The sequence below is a fragment of the Pleurodeles waltl genome, chromosome 5 (genome assembly GCF_031143425.1).
Source record: "Pleurodeles waltl isolate 20211129_DDA chromosome 5, aPleWal1.hap1.20221129, whole genome shotgun sequence".
Classification (NCBI taxonomy): Eukaryota; Metazoa; Chordata; class Amphibia; order Caudata; family Salamandridae; genus Pleurodeles; species Pleurodeles waltl.
Genome location: NC_090444.1, coordinates 1,041,909,973 through 1,041,930,251, shown reverse-complemented (window position 1 = coordinate 1,041,930,251; position 20,279 = coordinate 1,041,909,973). Strand labels below are relative to the sequence as shown.

The 20,279-nt window shown below is 41.5% G+C and overlaps 1 protein-coding gene across 1 annotated transcript in view; it reads right to left on the bottom strand.

Annotated features, from left to right (window-relative positions):
- LOC138297352 (alpha-tectorin-like) overlaps positions 1 to 20,279 on the bottom strand; it is a 149,187-nt gene that overhangs the window by 14,505 nt on the left and 114,403 nt on the right. Inside the window, exons 7-8 of the mRNA XM_069236751.1 lie at positions 5,703 to 5,871; positions 2,473 to 2,587 (exon numbers count right to left, since the gene is read on the bottom strand). Coding sequence (XP_069092852.1) covers positions 2,473 to 2,587; positions 5,703 to 5,871 — 284 coding nt within the window. The remainder of the gene's footprint in view (positions 1 to 2,472; positions 2,588 to 5,702; positions 5,872 to 20,279) is intronic.

Below are 20,279 nucleotides of genomic sequence, written 5' to 3'. Positions count from 1 at the left end.
GTTGGTGCTAGGCAGCATAAAGACGGAAGAAATGCGCCATATCTTTGTAAATATGACGCATTCCTGCTCTCTCCTTTTGACCTAGCGCTGCAAGCTGTCATCCCAAAATGTGACACAGTGTAGGCTATTCTAACTAGTTTTCGTACAGAAGGCAAGAAACCAGAAGTACGTCACTCAAAAAAATGCCCATACCCGTGCTCAGGCCCTATTTTCCAGTGCCCAAGTAAATTGCAGTCCCTGAACAAATATACCTGTTTGCACAAGGGTCACATTACTATGTTCTGATGGAATTTTATTTCCCCCAGGAAAAACCTCGTGCAATAGATATTAAATCAAATTAAATTTCAACAGGCAAAAAAGCCCAGTAAAATATGCAAGATTTTTGTGCAGTGCGCAACAGCATCTACATGTTATTTCCCATTTAGAATGGGGAAAACTTGTAAAATTAGATTTTTTTATAAGATTATCTAAATACCCATGCCTAGGGTATCGTTATTTACGGGGGGGCTATAAATAATTTAATACACTGAGGACATTAATGTAGGTTTGTAAATATGTATTGAAACCTATCATGCATGGCTCAATCAAATTATTCCCTCATTGGTACACTCTTCTAATGGAGGCATGGCTGAGTGTGCTGCGGACTAGCCACACTCCCGGTGAGCGCCCCCTGTATTCTGTATTGCAATGTGTTTCCAAACACAAGTGCTGAATCTGCAATTTAGGCAGGGTGGGGAGTATGGAGGCTGCTTTCTGGTGGCCATTTGTCCTTCGGAGGAGGTTGCCATATAAATAGAGTTATGGAGTGCTGCTCACCAGACAACATCAAAAGATGGTAACCCTGCTGACTGTACCCCATAGTTGCCAAGCCCCGCCTTGGAAGGTAGCTGGTTTCAAGTGACAGCTCATTAATTCTGTGAGCACACATGGGCACATACTCACTTTCAACCATCCACACGTACACACAGGAGCACATATTCACACCCATCTATTCAGAAGCACCTACATGTGCATATACTCACAGCAAGCTATTCAAAAGCACATACACAGATATATTCATACATAAACTCCTGCACCAAAACATTCAATGAAGGGCTTACCTGCAAACAGAAGGCAGGGGCATTGGTTAAAGAGAGGGAGAAGCATGATGGCCCAGGAAGGAGTTGGAGGCTTTGGGAGAGAAACAAAAAAATTGAAGATCCTGCCATCCGCTCTCATTGTTTAACCTTGCAAGCATCAGCCAATGAGAGGGAGGCCCTCCCTTACCACACATGGTGAGGTGGGTCCAATGAGACATACTGATCCCACCCCAGTCTGTGATGAGTTGGGAAATGGTGGTGTGAGGCTTTACTGATTGACTCTCAGCCCCTGGGTACTTCAGGGATTAAACCTAAAGTGTCCATGGCTGCTTCTATCAATAATGTCCCCCTTTATCATAGATGGGAGGGATGTTACTGCCCTCACTACTGTGATATCTTCAGCCCAGCAAACCTTGTCTTCGTGGCCCCTGCACATTAGCACGAATGAAGTGCCTGCCTGCTTCACTTAGATGTTTTGACTGTTGGTCAGGCTGACATTTGCTCAGGCTGACACTCATCAAAGCAATGGACAATGAGGATGGTTGAACTGGAACGCCAGTACTGACAGGCTGCCACTGCTGGCCTCTTTCAGGGAACTGAGCAGTGCTCACAGAGGAGATGGAGGTGAACCTGAAGAGTAGCGGTGTGCCCCAGCTTCATAAAAGAGAAGGAAGACATTAGATCCATTTCAGGAAGGAGCACCAGGTCAGACGTGGAGAGCCTACAAGGACTTGGTCGTGTTGAGCAGAGCATCCCAGGTCAGGACACACTTAAATATTTGATGGCATTCTTGGAATAATGGCATTCCTCTCATGAGCCTTTGTTCATATTCTTAAAACTAGGGAAATACTTCATGAAGAGAGTAGGGGTAATATTTTCTAAGCAAGCTCTGGCACAGGCAAGGAGTAAGCCCAAAATATGGATAAACAGGCCTCCGCAAAAATCATTGTTGCAAGCAAAAAGTCACATTCCTTGTAAACAATATAAAAAATGGTGGACTACAAACGTTATAAATAGGATTTTCCAGTACAGAAATTCTTCCACTACAGTGGAATATATTTATTCGCATATCGAAAGCTAGGAGGGTGGAGGTGGGTAATTCTGGGTTGGTCCTCCTTCAAAGGTTGTTGAATACCTATAAATGCCAAGGTTTATGGGTAGCACTAACAATGAGTCTTCCTTTCAATAAACTCACTCTACGGTTATTAACCAACATAAATAGTGCGGAAAAGGAGCAACAGCGAAACAAATTACAGCATTATCAATTTTTTTAGTTTCATTTACATTATGTTTTTTGTCCATTTAGATTGTTCTGGGCAAATCTTCCTAGCTATTAGAGTATATTTCATTTACAAATTAGAATGCTAGAAATAAGCGCTATTAAGTGTCTTACTTAAATCAGCCTCTCCGTCCTCCATCTGCTTTCTCCTGATTGGACCATAAGAGATGGTATGAGTAGGTGCTGCATTTCGTTTAGCTCTGGCCACCTTGCTGTAATTTGTGCAATTCTGGAAAATAAATTTCCTCAACAGATCAGTCACACGAAGAGCATTGAATGTCTACAGCAACAGAAAATGCATTTCAGTAAAAGTTTCTTTTAATTGAAGTTTACATTATATTTTTGCGTACCCCTAAACGAAACATTACAGGAAAAATAAAACTATTGAAATAAAATACACATTAATGCCACATGAAGCTTCTCACTACACAAACTCTGACAGGAAAATGAGAAATTAAACATATAATCAAATGCATTAAACCTATGTTTGAAACCCATGAAGATAGAATGAGTTATGTCTTAAAGGCCCTTATTGGGAGCTGGGGGGATGAATTATTACCCCTGTGCAGAAAGAGTTTGCACAGAAATCAGAATTCTGAGCTGTGCATTAAATAACACACCCCGTCTGTTTTTCCCTGGCAGATTTCAACATGTCAAACCTGCTATATTTATCGGAGTGAAAAGGCACAGAAAAAATCAAAACATCCTGAATGTGGATCGTTTAATATGGATTCAACACGTTATGATTCATTTCAAGTGATGAACTGGAAATAGGAGTAAAACCCTTACCTTGTTAATGGTATTTATTTGGGGGCAGTAATATTGATTTGAGGCGTTAATATTAATGCATAAATGTGTAAAAAAAACCACAAGATCCGGTAAAGTGACAAAATATAATGACATAACTTCTGATACTATGTTATGGTTAGCGCCACAAACCACTGCATGCACATCTGTCTTGCAATCTGTGAGAAACTGGGTTACTGGTTGAGAGGGTAAACCCTTACTCAAGCCAAAGCCACAATCCTTGCCAGGCTGAGGCACACGCAAACCCTACATGAACCTGTGCTCAACCCTCAAACGTTTCCAATGAACTCAGTTATCGGGCCAAATGTTGACTTTTTGTAATTTTGACAATAAAATAAGAGATTATTTGTGTGGCCTATTTCCAACTAAACGATGTCCGATAAATTATATGGGTTTTTTTATAGTCTCCTAAAATGCTGTAACATCCACAAGCTCCTCCTAAAACTATGAAGAGGTATTTGTAAATGCCTGCCAGGCTCGACTAAGGGTACACACATTGAGCACAGCATGGTGACGTGGCATAGAGTTGAATAGGAGAGATCCCATGAAGAGCCATTACTATTTCAAAGAGCCTATGTGAGTACATAGGGACAGGGCCTTCCGTACACCAATTTCTGATGAACCAAATAATCGAAAACCCATTTACTGGAAACATATATTAGACGGGACCCAGTTTGGTCAAATAAAATAGAAAAATTACCCCATAACCTTATAAAATAATATTTACTGCAAACAACATGTTTTTATAGGACTAATCATGCTCCTCTTAGCTAACTGCAGGTTATGAAAAATATGTTTAATATGAAAGATTTAAAAAAGAGTTTAGGGAACAAAGGGTGAGGGAGGCATGTGAGATAATGTTTTAAAAGATAGGAGTGTAGGAAACCCAGGCTGACAGAAACAAAAAGTGAAAAAAGAAGACTCTTGTACGAGGAAGTTTTAGACTTATTTTAGAAGTGTGTTAAAGGGTTGCCATGATTGTTCCCCACGCCCCTGACAAAAACACAAAGGGGAGTGACGGAAGAGGAAGGTGGGAGGGAGAATGAACATGCAAGGAAAACAAGGCAATGAATGGAGTGAAAGGAATTTCTGGTCGTTACTCCTGAAACAGTAATTTAAAAAAAATGTGAAACAACACCATGTGACATTTTGTGAAAAGGGAAGGGGAGAAAGAAAGCAGAAAGAATCAATTTTCACGATTAACGTTTACTCTTTAAAGCAACATGTAAAGGAAATGAGGAACAAATCGATTATATACATTTATTTTTACAAAATGGCAAGTGCCATTCAACTTGAAAATATCAATTAAACAGTTTATGTAAAACTGTTTTTCTGAACTGATATTCTATGAATGTATTGCTCTATAAAATCTCTGTCTTTACAATACTACGGACCTTGACTCTTTACACCAGTATACACACTTTGTAAAATGTTGGACTGGTAGTGAAATTGATTGAGCTTGTGTTGCTTTAGAACCCAAATTGAACCGGATATCAATCAGGCAATCGAACATGCCCATAGCTAGGTTATTTAAGTATCTTCTATAAGCCATTGTTCTGTTTACAGCGAATCATTACTCCATTTGTTTAAACAAATATCTTACACCAGTGGCGGCTGCCCCAAATCTCAAGGGGAGAGATGGGGACAGGGAACAGGGGGAAGGGGACAGAGACGAAGGGGGGAAATAAATAATAAAAAAAAAATCACTTACCTTACCCCGTCTCCGTCTCCTGCCGTCTCGCGCTCCTCTTCTTTCCATGTGGTGTCCCAGCATTCGCTGGGACACTAGCACATGCTCCCCAGCAATCCTTCTGCTGCTTACATGATAAACATAGCATGTAAGCAGTGTCAGGATTGGTCACTGAGACACAAACCTGGGGTCTGTAATGTTTATCCAGCCCTGCTGTGTATGCAGCCGGGCTGGAGAAACCTAAGTGCGCATGTGTGTTTGGCCGGCCTCAGACTGCCGGCCAAACACACACGCACTTAGTGCACTCTCCCCTCCTCCACCTTCCCACCTCACGTGGACCCCCCCCTCCCCTGTACTGCTGGCTGAGCCAGCAGATGAAAAATGAAACAATAGAAAACTATTGTTTTTTCATCTCCTGGCTCTTGGGCGGGGTGAGGGGTGACGCACCTTCGCCATAGCGAAGGAGCCACCCCTGTCTTATACATGTATTTCCTTTAAAGTTCTATAGCTCTTCTGGTAAAAGATCTTGCATCAAAAATAGAAATATGCAACAATCAACATTCCCGAGAAATGTTTAATGTCTCAAAACAAATGGAGTAAATTTACAATGGAATCTTTGTCATCGGCCAGTTTAACCTTATTAGTTTTGTAGAATATGTCACTCTCTTGCATTCTTCACATGAAGATGGATAGTGGCATTTTATTTTTCTGCTGTAACTATAATTTTCACCCCTTGCACCAAAATAGCAAGTGATAAAGAATATGATATGTCTGCAAATCCTGCTAACCTCCTGATACCCCATCTATGCCCAGTAAGTCAACAAAAACTCTTTCTCAATGTACTCACCGGCATACAAATCGCTGCTGTGTTGTGACAGATCTGGACAGTGCAGTGCAGGAAGACATCATTGTACGAAAGCCCAACAAATTTGAACATCTGAATTCGGAACATTGCCTCTGGACCAACTCCATTCATTATGATTGATAAAGTTTCATCTACTGCGACCCTGGAGCAGCTGCGTGGATAAGGAAATTAATAATTTCAGAATAAATAACGAGACAGAAAATGTTAGCATGGTCAGCTTTCCTTTTTGGGCTTTCTTTCTCTTATCCCTGAGTTGGGCTGCAAATGTTCGTATCTATCCCTCCTCCTCTCTGTCCATCTTATTTTCTCTTTGATCTGTTTGTTGACCCTCTACCATTGTCCTCTTTAATCCTATCCTCAATGCTAATCCTTTCATTTGATTAAAACGAACACTTCTCACATTAACCTTTGAACTTTAAGCTCCTCACACTGTTGAACTTGTAATTTTCTTCAAACGCAGAATCAAAGTGATCCTAAAGCATGAGAAGTCTCTGCAGAGTCCACCAGAACCAGGTGAGTCCAAGGATCTGGTGGATTCTCTACAATAGGTATTTGCAAATACAGAAAGGAGTACAACCTATTGAAACTCAATCTAGAATAACAGAGGACACGACATGAATGGTGTAAGAAATATCTAAGTGGTAAGCCATCTATAAATGCTATGGAACATATAACAAGGGATGGGGGGGTGACCCCTTGCATAGGAGTATCAATGTTCCAGCAAGCATGGAATACCGATATAATAACGTACAGAATGCAGTGGCTTTCTGGTAAAGTTTGAGAAAGGTGATGTGGAATCAATACAAGTTTAGTTAACACACTGACATACCAAGTTAGGTATAGTGTTGACCAGATTGAGATGACACACACATCAGATGTGACAAGATGTAAGGAAAAATGACATCTGATGAAGGTGGTGACATCATGCAGTCCATTGAAATCCTGTCTGAATACTGGGTAGAATCACTGTTAGGTTATGGCTTTGACATAATTAGGATGAAGATCTAGTTTGGGATACAAGTACACGAATTATTTCATCTAGAAATAATATGAATCAATGTTGGCTGTATTTGGAATTTGGAGTAATGTGAAGAATAATGAAGGATGTATTGAGATGAAGGATATATAAAGATTCAGTTTTTGACATTTGGTTTATGCTGGCTTTAATAACATATATAATAATATTGATGCATGTGCATGTAAAAAACACAAGGTCAGGTATGGTTACAAAATAACATAAAATAATTCCTGATATTCCGTAGTAATGCTTAGCTCCACAAACCATTGCTTGCACATCCACGAGGCAAAGTAGATCCTAGAAGGAGAAGGTGACCCCAGACACATCCATTCTGCTGGAAATGGTGTCTGTTCTGTGGGGGTGCTCTTCAGGTTCAGGCGGATGAAGGGGGCAGCACCTTCCAAACCAGACATTGAATTGGTGACAAACCTGCCACTGAGTATACTGATGGTTGTTCCAATGTGTCTATGTTAATTGCCTTGTTATATTTTTTAATTGGTGGATGTTTACAAATATTTTTTATAATATATTTTTATGGTGCATATAATTTGCATAAACTCCAATACCATTTTTGCTGTGAGAAGTATCTTTAAATGAAACTGTTTGTTTAAACGGTTTTACACCCACAAATTGCATGCAAACACTCTTAACCTGTTATAACCCTAAATCCTGCATGAAAAACTAACCTTCCATCACTTATATTTTTTAATTCGACCTCTGCTTCTTTCTACCTTCCCCCTCCCTCAACTGTTTACAAGTTACTCTAAATACCTCATGCCTATCTGCCTTAAAGCTGTTTGGAAACCATATCAATATTATTTTCAGCTAGTAATTGTGCCTCGCGTAGCCCTCATTAATAATTACATCAAACAAAACAAGCCCCCACACAGCATGCAAAACTAACCCCAATAACCAACTGACTGACCACTAACTAGGCTCTGGGTAGTGTGCTACTCACCATAAAGCGCTTCAACACCTCGTCAGGGGTACTTAGTGCTATAGAAATACACATTATAATTATTATAACACATCTGTCTTACTGTCCTACAAACTATAACTTGCACACCTACATGCAGCTTCTATGACATCACCTTTCATGTAACAACTAACTTCACAAATGACATAAATTAGCTAACTAGTGACATGACATATTAATTTACCATTAATAATATGAATGACATGACTCAAGATGCTTTCTTTGTATTTGTGTGTTGTGATTTAGAGAAGTGGTGTAAAGCTTTCTTATTTATTGCTATAAATGTTGAGAGTTTGTGTGCACAAGATCTCTTTATAACCCTTCAAAGCTCACCCATGACCTTTTTCAAACATTAAAATCCCCAAAACTACTGAAATGATTTACACCAAAACAAGTAAACACACTGCTCTGAATAAAGTTTTGATTTCATAACAAGCTTAATGTAATTGTGTTCTGTTTTTCTGTATCGGGGAACACAGTTTCCTTTGAAAGTTAAAATTGAAAGCACCTTTTTATTTTATGTATATTATTTCCTGGATGGACCTGCATGACACTTTTGTATATTAGGACCTCAAACCATAACTTGCACAACAGACATACAAAACCATAATTTACACCCCCTTACAATGCTCATCACCTCACAATATTTATACCAATAAGAACACCTAAAAGCACAATGTAATTAGTTAACATAACTTACTCAACCCAATAAATGATACTATGATCATAGTTGTATCATTTACAGTGTTAAGGATAATATGATGTTTTATCCCATCTGTAAGATTACTTAAGACATTTGTAACAGCATCTGTCACATCAAGTTTGAGGTAATGAGCAATGCATTTGGTGTGCGAGTTATAATTTGCCTGTCTGCTGTCAGTTTTGAATTGCGGTTCTAACTGTAACTTGCAAATTTCAGCGGTTTTTCGATTTTAATAACAACCATGACTCCATCTTAACTTGTGTTTTTTTGATGAATTTCTGAAATGTTATGTAACCTACGTTTGGGTGTTATAACCAAAGCTAACCATAACTTCACTTTAACCTTTGTTTTTCATTGGACATGTTGAGCATATAATAAGAAAATTTGAATCTCCTCATAATAACTTATTACAAGTGAGGAACGCTGAAATCGCTATAGAAGAAACTGTTACCTGTTTCATTATTGCAGTTGTGTGTTGATGTCAGAACATGCCCATAGTAAGAAACGTTATAGCTTCTCACTTGGAATGACTAATTATAAGCAAGACGTGATGACACAATGGAAGCTCGCAAGTCCATTTGTGTCACCGGGCTGCCACTGGCCGCACAACAGACTTTACCAACACCTGTCCCACCAGCTGAAATGTTGCAGCAGCACACATGAGGCTGGGAACACAGCCAGACAGCGTCCGTGTGGAGGAGGAGGTTTAAGCCTCACACCATCTATAGAGATGCCACAGCAGGAAGACTTTTCTTATAAAATGTTCCTCTCCCTGCATGCTGAGACATTCCACGTGCCAAGATGCTACAATTGCTAACACAGGACTGAGAACAGAGCAGTGTAAGTGTTGTGTGGTGTGGAAAAACCTCTGCCAGCTCTTTCAAAATTGCACACAATATTACAGCATCAAATGCAGAGACATGATTAATTGGCAGGGAAGACCTCCAAGGACAAGTCCACTTGTCTCTCTTAAGTAGCCAAAAAGCATGCAACTATTGCTGGAGCACAATGTCATTTGGTACAGGTGAGATGCACAGTAATGCATAACAAAAAGTGCATACAATATATGTAAGCAAAGAGCTTGTTCATTTGCAACATTTTAAAAGAATCACATGTTTCAGTACAACACCCCTTTGCATTATGTGACATATTCGTTTTATTCAGACACTATAGCGAGGAGGTTGCCTTTACCAGAATGTAATTGTAATTCACTAATGCCAAGGGCTGGCTGAAGGTGTCACACATAAAAGAGACAGTTAAGCAACAATGACTACCTGTATCTAAAGAAATAAGAAATACCCAACAGGTATATTCAAATGTATATTACAATCAGTTACTACTTGGTACCACATCTGAGTGCTCTGTTTAATAACGTGGTCAAGACACACACAGTGATACCTTCGATGGGAGAAGCTCTGATATCTGTCATCCCAAAGCTGGGAAAGGACTCCCACTTCTGCTTGTCTTACCGACCAATAGCCTTGCTTAATCTAGATGCCAAACTTTACACCAAAATATTAGCTAAAATTTTGGAAGACATCATGCCAGAACTGATCCACCCAGATCGATCCGGTTTCCTCAAAGAGAGACAGACTCATGACTATTTGAGAAGGGTGATTCACTTGGTCGACAAAGCTACTAAAAAAGTGTATCCCGACTGTGCCCCTGGCACTAGATGCAGTGAAAGCATCTGACCGGGTGGACTCATCCTTCTTTTCCCACACACTGCATCACTTCAAATTTGGGGACCGGTTTATATCCATGGTCCAAGCCAACTACACCCACCCGCATTCCAGGGTGTTGGTAAACAGGACTGCCTTCGACTACTTATTCTGAAGCGTGGCACAAGGGGTGTCCCCCCTCTCCACTTCTATTTGCCCTCAGTATTGACCCCTAGCAGCCAGGGTACGAGTAGAACCTTCAATATGTGGACTATTCTATAGCTCAGTGGAACATAAAATTTCCATGTTTGCAGATGAGGTCTTAATGTCTCTCACCACCGCCAAACGTCACTGTCAGTTCTTCAAAGTAAACTCTGAACCTTTGAATCAATCACTGGGTTCCATATCAATCTTCATAAATCCTTTCTACTTAATCTGCCTGTTCCTACGAGAGAAATGGAAGAGATAGCAACCTCCCCTTCCTTCCAATGGGTAAAAAAGGATAGCACTTATTTGGGGATAAAGATTTCAAACAAAGTGGCCCATCTATACAAAGCACATTTTCCTCCTCTGTTGCGTTAACTAAAGACTGACCTCAAATGCTGGGCCTCACTATACTTGACATGGCTCGGCCGCATTAATGTAGTAAAGATGACAGGGCTACCAAGACTTCTGTATCTCTTTCGGAGACTCCCCATCGACATCGACCAGGAATTTGGCTCCTCTCAACTCGATGATTACTAGTTTCATCTGGCAGGACTGGAGGGTTTGATTTCCACATAAAGTGTTAGCACTCCCTAGAGATGCAGGGGAACTGGCCTTTACCTGACTATACATTGTATTATAGAGCAGCACAATTAAGAGTGATCTCAGAATGGTCCCTGAGGGAATCCAACAAACACTGGCTCCACATGGATAGAGCAGTGATCGGTAGAACCTTAGATGTCCTGTGAAAGCTCAAATACGATCGACCACTCAATGCCTCTTTAAGCACTCCGACTAAAGCCACTCTGAAGGTATGGGACAGAGTGACTCACTCATATGATTTAACGACATTTTCCTCTCCCTACATCCCTATGCATTACGCTGCAGCCTTCAAACCCACCTTACTACCAGGACCCTTCGATTAATGCCATGAGGACAGTTGTCTTCCCATATCTGACCTCTTCACGAGCGGAACATTCTTACCTTTGATAATTGTCGCAGCAACTTTAATCTACCTGCCTCGGGGGTATACCACTGTACCCAACTGAAACACTGGGTACTCCAACCAGAAATGAGGCTAGCAGCCACCAGAGACCTCTCCCCATAGAGAAATTTGTGCAGCGGTCGGGATGCACTCGGACTGTATTTCCTTTCTCTACTTACTCCTGGCTTCTACTACCCACATTTTTACTCCTCGCCACATGACATTCTGGGTACAGACACTGGGGACACCGATCACTATAGAACAGTGGCGCAAACTGTGGAGAGAAAACCCCAGATTTGATCGTTCACTTGGCCTAAGGAAGCTCATTACAAAGTGCTATATGATTGGCATTTACACCTGGCAAAACTCCAGAAATTCTACCCAGACACGTCCGTTTGTTGTTGGAGGGATTATGGGCTATTGGAGGACTTTCAAAACATCTGGTGGGATTGCCACGTGATACAACTCTACTAAGATTTTGGCACAGATGAGGGAGATCCTGGGCTACCCTCTCCCACACACCCCGGAATTTGTTCTCCTGGGACTGCGAGACAAGTCCCTTAAACATCAAACAGCCGGGGTCCGATCCATTCCATGGTTGAGCTTAAGAGCAGCCAAAATGGCCTTAGCTGCAGCCTGGAAGAAATCTGATGCCCCTTCTATGTCGCAGTGGCATGCCTCCCTTTGGCAGGGTCTCACTGTGGCACAAATGGCAGATGTCCTCACAGACCCCTGGAAAGGCCACGACTTTGTGTGGGGTTCCTTGATATGCGTTCTTTCTATAGGTCTGCTTTTTTCCTGTCCTACACGTACAAGAGCACTTCACCTCTTCCAAGTCTGATACCCCACAACCTTAAGAATGCCCTATACCTCTGCCACGTCTGATTCCCCCCCAACCACCCATCTTGCCGGTTTAAACTCCCTGCATGATAGTAGCTACCTTAGCAACTCCGCCCATGCATGTTACTTAGTTGTACCTTTTATTTAGGGATGCTAGGGGCAAGGGGTTACAATGGGCACTTGAATTGCTGAAATGTTACTTCATTTACTGATCGTGTTTGAATCGCTACTTTTTTCTTCTTTATGATATGTGCAGAAGACCTAACTTATATGAATCTGCGTCTGTCACTATCACTCTTGAATGTGATTATGGCTTCGTAATAATACCACTATCAATGTATAACTTCTACCCTGCAAAACGTAATAAAGTTTGAGGAAAAACAAATAAATTACAAGTCACCCCGTAGTAACACTGCATTATTAGAGCACTTAGCTTGCGGCCTTGGCCCTCGGTATACTCACTGTACCACTGGCTGACTTGCAATATTCTTATAAAGTACAATTGAGAACAATATGTTTATAAAGTTCACTTAGAAGTTTTTTTAGAGCTTACCTAATTCACTATATGTTATGTTTAAAAAAATACGATGAACAGCAGCTTCTTATATGGTCCTAGTATTGTTTTTTGCGGCAACATGAAAAAATGATTTTTTGTTTGGGTTTATACTAAATCCATTCTTCATATGATGGCGAAGTCTGATTATCTTAACATTATCTCCGGTTGAAATGACCTTATGGTAACATGAACCAGGGATAACGAGTTCCCTCTACCACATATTGATGTTTTCCACAGGACAAAGTTCGGAGTCGGAGACGGGGCTAATGCAAAGCAAACAGTTTCATCATAGATGCGTCAAGGGAGCTGCTGATTCACAGGTTTAGCCTGACATTCAGATAGCATTGACCAAGCTTTGATATAGACCCAGGTCAGCGAGAACCAAATGTCAATGCTCTTGTGGATTATGTGAGATGAGTTATGCTCAGTTCTGAGAAATTAAGTATGATGTCCTACCTCCACACAAACCCATCACCAGGGGCGTACCCAGTGCACCCCAATCAGAGCTCTATGTTACTACTAAATCCGGGAACAGGGGACCTGTTTCCCTTGTCTGCAGTAAGGCCCTTAGCACCCAGTCTACTTTACTGGCCGCCACTACAAGTCAACCTGTGTTGGTCCACTTTAAGTGGTGGTCATACCCAAAAACCAATGCCCTAATCACAATGAGATTTTGAACATCCTCACAATACTTGATACTTCCAAATCTGAGACGTATAGTAGTCTGGAAGAGCAAAATAGGGAAATGCTTCTTGCTCAAACCTATGTAGATAGAACAGTGCATCAGGAAGACTTTTATGATATAGAAGCCTGGATGATGGATAGGTGCGAACTAGTAATTCCAGGCACAGGAAAATCATCTGAGAGTGATTGATCTCTCCCGAAGGATATTTTTCATCATTAGAGCTGAAGTTGAGTTTTTTGTTTTTGGTATATTTATTTTAACCATGGTGTTTTGTATTGTGCTGACATGTTGCCAATTGGCCATTTTGCTGCCCTGAATCCAACAGTTCTCGAGTACATGATGTACTCCTTTGACAGAACCGAGTCTGGTCTCTCTTGAAGGGGAGAGATCCAGATGGCCCTGATGGGGCCCTATCACCAGGAAGAATAGATGGGATCTTATCCGCTGATGTCTCCAGGCTAGCGCCGGCTGGAGGTGACCTGCTTTGTAACTGGATGTGGGATGCTGCAAAAATCCATCCAGTCATAAGGCAACTCAGATCAAGAAGAGCAGAAGTTTCATAAATGTATACAGGAAGCCTCTGTAACCCTCCTGCTTCACCCCAATCCAGAATCGCCAGGGCCTGTCGTGCTCTCTATAATGTGATCCTCCCCTATACCCCAGCCCTCCTACTTCTTTACAAAGTAAACATTTAAGAAGGGCTCCCAACAGACAACATCTGATCGGACTTCCACATAAAGAACTGCAGGCAGTACAGGGAAAGTTTGGCTACCACGTTTTTGGAGCCGCGGTGCCATTGCACTGACTGTACCAATAATAGCTATGCTCCTGATTCTCGCAAGACTTATTGGCTCCTGCATCCTTGGCACACACACGCCTCTTACATTCTACTTGCTCACATGATGCTCTTTACCCACCTTATTCAAGCTCTTCTCTCTTATCCACCTCTCTCACACACTCTCACACTACCCCTGCTTTTTCTAACTCCTCTTCCACAGCCTGTCTTAACCTACTTCTTTTCCTAACACCTTCCCACCACTCACATTTCACTAGCTTAAATCATCTTCCTTTCCCACATACCTTCCCTTCCCATACCTACCATACCTGGCTATATCTCTGGATCCTGAGGTTGCACAGACCACACAGCTGATACAAACGTGAGCTGGCAGGTGTTCCCTAATGACCAGGATGCTCGGTACTTGGTTGTTGGCTTAGGTGGGCTAATTTCTGCCTTAGCCTACCATTAAAGAAGCCTGCGAATGTATGCATGCTGCTGTTGGGGGACTGTGGCAGACCTGCCTGTAGAAGATTAGTACCATTGTGAGGCTTAAGGGTGAATAAACAAATCACCTTTAAATGTGTGGGTATGACATTTCTTGTGTATATGCCTGGCATGTCTATAGGCTTGCTGTGTCTCAATCTGGCTCATTCTAGGTGTCTCAACATTTACCTGCCGGGAAAGTATTATAATCTGCCTCAATGTTCTCATGTGCACCTAATTCTCTAGTCCTCCCATGTTAGTTCTAGTATACCTCTTTTTAGTAAGGTGCTGACCTAATGAGAGAGGTGAATGGGAAAGTGAAAGAGAGGGAGACAAAATAGCCCCTCACATACAAGGTCTGATGTCAGCAGTGGACGAGTACATCAACCACACAAACAACTTTGAGACTGAAATGCTCCTTAATAGGACAAACACAAGGCTAGGGAAGGAAGCCATCAAACCAAGAGCAAAGAAGGGAGATAGACACGAAAAGCCATGCACTTCTGAGAAAGGAGCTGACCCAAAGCCAGTGGATAACATATTAGAAACAATAGGTTTCAAGTAACTATGATTCTGAACCTTGAGGAGCTCCCTCTGGCCCTGTGGGAGCCACAACTAAGGGTGTAGCCGGAAAATTAAAATGTCCCCACTTTGAACAAAAACTTTTCTGGCACTAAGCAACTGAAACAAGTGAGCCCAACCCTGCATAGAAAAACTTCCTGGTCTCTTCCATCCAAGCATCTATCCATTCATCATTTCACCCTTTCATCTGCCAGGTGATATCTACTATTTCAACTTTACATTATTTCATCCATTTGTTATTTCATCCATCCTTCAATCTTTCCCCATTCCATCCATCCACTCTGCCACCCATCCATCCCTTCACCCACCCATCCATTCATACACTCTTCCATCTATCCACTTTGTTCTTCATCCATCCATCCATCCACTCTGCTATCCAATCATGCATCCATCCACTCTTCAATCCATTCATTCATCCTTTCGCCCATCAATCCCTTTACTGTGCCATCTTTTCACCTGCCCATCCACCTAGCCTTCTCTTTTTCTTCCTTCCTTTCATCTGCCATCCACCAATCCACCGATTCCCATACTCTGCCGTTCTTTCACCTATCCATCCTCCAATCATTCATTCACCCATTTGTCCATCCACGCATCCATACATCCTTTCTCTTGTTCATCCACCTATCCATTCACTCATTCCCTCACCCACTCATTCATCTACCCACTTGTTTAACTTACCCACTCATCCATCCACCAACTTATCCTTCCTTTCACCCTTCCTTCCATTTAATATTGCTTCTTTCTTTCCTTTATCTATTTACCCATCTTTTGTTCTTTCTTGCTCCCGCTAGCTCTTCTATTGATGCTCTCTTCCTTAATTACAATAATTATGAGCTTTTATTTGTGAGCTGCAGACAGGACATGCCCATTTAGAACTCCACCCTCATTGTAGCTGCTAAAACAGGGGGTTTCCAATGCCCCTGGCCGCCACTGTGATGCGCACTGGAGAGTCGTCTGCCCCCTGATTTGGTGTCCACACGCAGGTAACTGGAGCAGATCATGATGGAGAGGCTTAAAAGGTAGTTCACAGGACTAATAGTAAACCTTCAAATTTAGCAAGTGGTGGCAATGCCAATAGGTCTTGCTTATTACTGAAAGTGCCCCTTTAGTCACCGGTGATTTTAAACACTCGATAAGCTTCAAGGATGCACTCTGTCACTCATTTCTGCCCTCGTCCATTCATGCATTCACCCACTGACTTTACATTCCCCCGCCAACCCATCCACAATAAAACAAACATTCAAACTCAACAAGCCTATGCAAGATAAATTAAAAGAGTAACAGTAGAAAAAGCATACTGCTGCCCAAATGTATCTGGCATATGATTGAAATAAAAAGTAAAATTATACCTAGTAGCAGGCAGCCACCATGCAATCATATCATATATATATATTGTATCATTGGTTTTAGGTTCTAACATGGCTGCCATGTTTAGAAGTAATGGTTTGGCCATCTTGTGGCCATAAAACCATGGATCACTATTCCATTCCAAGGTGGCTACAGAGTAAACATTGCACTGGGCAGCTATCTTGTAATGGTATTATACACAGTGTATCACTGTTGGACAGATCCAAGATGCCAATGTAACGTTTCTAAATGTGGCAATGTCAAGGACTGGATGTAGAGAAAGCCTGTTGAGCATCCATCGTGCCTGCCCTGTGCCACCCAGCGCAGAATAATACATGTGAAATGTGTCAAGTGTCTGCTTAAGAGGGTCTCGGTTAGGAAAAAAACGCTAAGCAGTAAAAAAAACCTCCTTTAATAAGCTTGTAATTCTTGATGGGAGATGAGAATAATAATCAGCATGGCAACAAACTCCTCCGGACATGAAAAAAATATGAGAAGAGCCAGCAAATCTAGGATTAGATCACAGAAGAATGGTGCAAACTGGTAGAAGTAAAATGTGATGCAGAATATCTGTCTCACAATATAGCTCCCTTTATACATGCTTCAAAAAGGAACTGTCATCAAAGAGTCTATCATTTCTCGTATTGGAACCCTCAAACATCCCACAACAGGGAGACCAACATCTTCAAAAAGGCAGCTTAGTGTTTGACCACTCATCTTTTGAAAAACTCCTGGCATTCATTAAATGAAGAAGCAGCCCAGGCTTGACATCCTTGACGCTGTGCTGACTTCTCAAGCGCTGCCATCACCCGTCCTGATCAGCGCTTGGCACAGTTCGCGGAAACCCTGTCTGGGTAACTCCAAGTGCACTGATGCCTCAAAAATCAAGGTGGAAAAAGACACCCAGTTAGTGGCTGAGTGCGGCGCCTGCCAACATGGCGCCTGCCAACATGCTGAAGGGCAGGCGTGGAACATTGCTTCTTCCTTTGAGTATGATTAGTTACTGGTAAATTCTTTGCACTGTTCTCATTACAGAGCTCAGCACAGTTCTAACAGACCGCGATCTAGCTATGGTATCAGAATAGAACACTATGGACAATACCATTCAAAGTTGTCCAAACAGAATACAATACACTGCACATGAAATGAGCAGCAAGTGGCGTTTCAGAATTCTCTGGGAAATTACAAGAAACGAAAAAATGGAGAAAGAAAGAAATGAAAGATGACCTATAAAAGGAGAACATGGAAAACCAAAGCTCTGGCACTAAAGCGTGCTCATTTTCAATACATGTGAGCTGACAAAATGCTGTCACTAACCATTGAGTCAATTGCTGAAATTGGCTGACCCATTACAGTATGCAGTGTCGTCGCATAGGTAGAAACAGAATATGAATAAAACTCGAACAGACCCAAGACAGAAAAGTGCTGCCCTAAAACCCTATATATTTATATATGTGCACATCCTTTTAATAATAAATATGCCAGGTCTACTGCTTTTTTAGTAACGTTTCATAATATACCAATCAGGACTACAGCAACTGACATAAAGTTTCCCAATAAAATCAGCTGTATAGTTTTTTCTCTTCACCACATATAATTCATGCCACCTAAATTGAACATAAGCTCTCCAACAAGGCCACCATCAGGCATACAGTCATAAAATATAAATATGTAAAAGAATTGCAGTTCGCAAAACAATATACAACCTATTTAAAAAGGATCTGAACAGTGTAAATACTTTAACAGGGTTTCTCAGAGGGGATAACAAACTCTGAACCCATTAACTTATACAGAAACATGTGAGATTCCATTTAACAAGATACCTGTTTACCGATTTTAGCACAGTGTAATTACAACCATCCTTAACGGTCTTTTGGCTTTAACATAGGCTTTTCACAATAAAGAAGGCAGACCTAGTGCATTTGTCATAACTTTTTATAATGAACAGATCACACTTATGGCCTTTGATATAAAATTCCCAAATGAGCCAATCATGTCTATAGCCTTTATTATTGGTTTGTCATCGTAACTATCTCAGGCCTACTTTATTAAGCGTAATGCAAATCTTCTACATGCAGGGTTTGTCATAGGGGATAACCATTACCAAAACCCATTTGCACACAGTAATTTGTGAGATTCCATGTAAGAAAATACCTATCAACAACTTATAACTTATAGGTTTATTGGGTTTGATGTAGGCTTTTCACAATTAAAAAATAAGACCTAGCCCCTAATTATGAGTTTGGCGGGTGGCGGAGGCTGCCTGCCAAACTCTTTGTGCCGGAAAACTGCCATTCTGGTTTTCCACCCACTGGCCCTATTACGAGTTTCCCGCTGGCCCAGTGGTAAACAGGCTACAACACTGACGTCGGCTCGTAATCAAGCCAGTGGCAATGTTGCAGTGCATCGAGTGCAACAGCACCTGTCACGCTTTTCACTGCCCGTAATTCGGAAGGTGAAAAGTGCACTGAGGCTGTCCATGGGGGCCCCTGCACTGCCCATGCAAAGGCTGGCAGAAACGCGGGTCGTAATCTTGCAGCGCTACCCTGACAGATTAAGACTGCTGGCACTGCCAGGCCGTTGGCTGGCAGCAACCTGGCAGTACCGGCGGTTGGACTGCGGCACCTCCGCCACGGTCATAATGTGGCATTTAGACCGCCCCTGTCGGCAACAGTCCAATCGCCACCGCAAGTCTGGCAGCTCATTGACCGCCAGACTCATAATGAGACCCATGGTCTTTTTGTCATACATTTGTTTAACAAGCATATCTGGCATAACTTCCTCAATGAAAAGGTGAAGCCTATAGACTTTATGATTGGCATCTCACTACAGCCAATTATGGCCTACTGTAAAATTTCCTACAAATAATTCACCAGGTCTAGAGTCTTACAATTAAGAACATGTACACAATTACAGTTTGTAAAACAATATGCATCTGTTCATAAAAGGTCTTAACAAGAATCATCACAGTGTAAACTGTCTACCCCAGGTTTTGTCAGAGGGAGTAACCAATGCCAAAATCCCTGTCTCCTACAGTAATCTTTCAGAATTCAAGTCAACAAGACACCTGCCTATTGACTTCAACACCAAGTAATAACAATGCCCCCTTAATTGTCAACTGGCATCAACATTGGCATTCCACAATAAATAAGTCATGCCAACTGTCTTTGTTGGAACGTTTCATAACACACAGATCAAATGTACAGCATTTGACATAATTTCCCAAATTGGAAATAATTACGTAATATTTCCCAATGAAAGCCCATTGTCGTCAATGTTGACTTGTCTCCATAACCAATACAGGCCTACTGTATTAAGTGCAACCTTTCCCACAAGACAATCACCAGACGTGTGGTCTTAAAGTTGAAAATAAGTACACACTTCACCTTAAATGCTGATTGGCTTAACATATATTTTTTCGCAATATGTAAATCATGCCTTTTGTTTTTGTTGGAATGTTTCTTAATAAACAGTTCAGGCCTATATCCGTAATCATGGGATTGTCAACATAACTAAATCAGTTGCTGTACTGAGCATAAGCTGCCCCACATAGCAAAAACTGCAATACAAGCACTCTTTCGCAGAGGAACAATGCAACTTCTGTCAAACCAAATGAAATACTCAAAGCAATCAATATGTGAACAAAGACAAGCCCCCTATCGGTTATGCTTCTTAAAGCTCTTTTTCATTTGCTCACATTAGGTTAGCACCCATAAAAGATAAATAAAACATACATTTTGG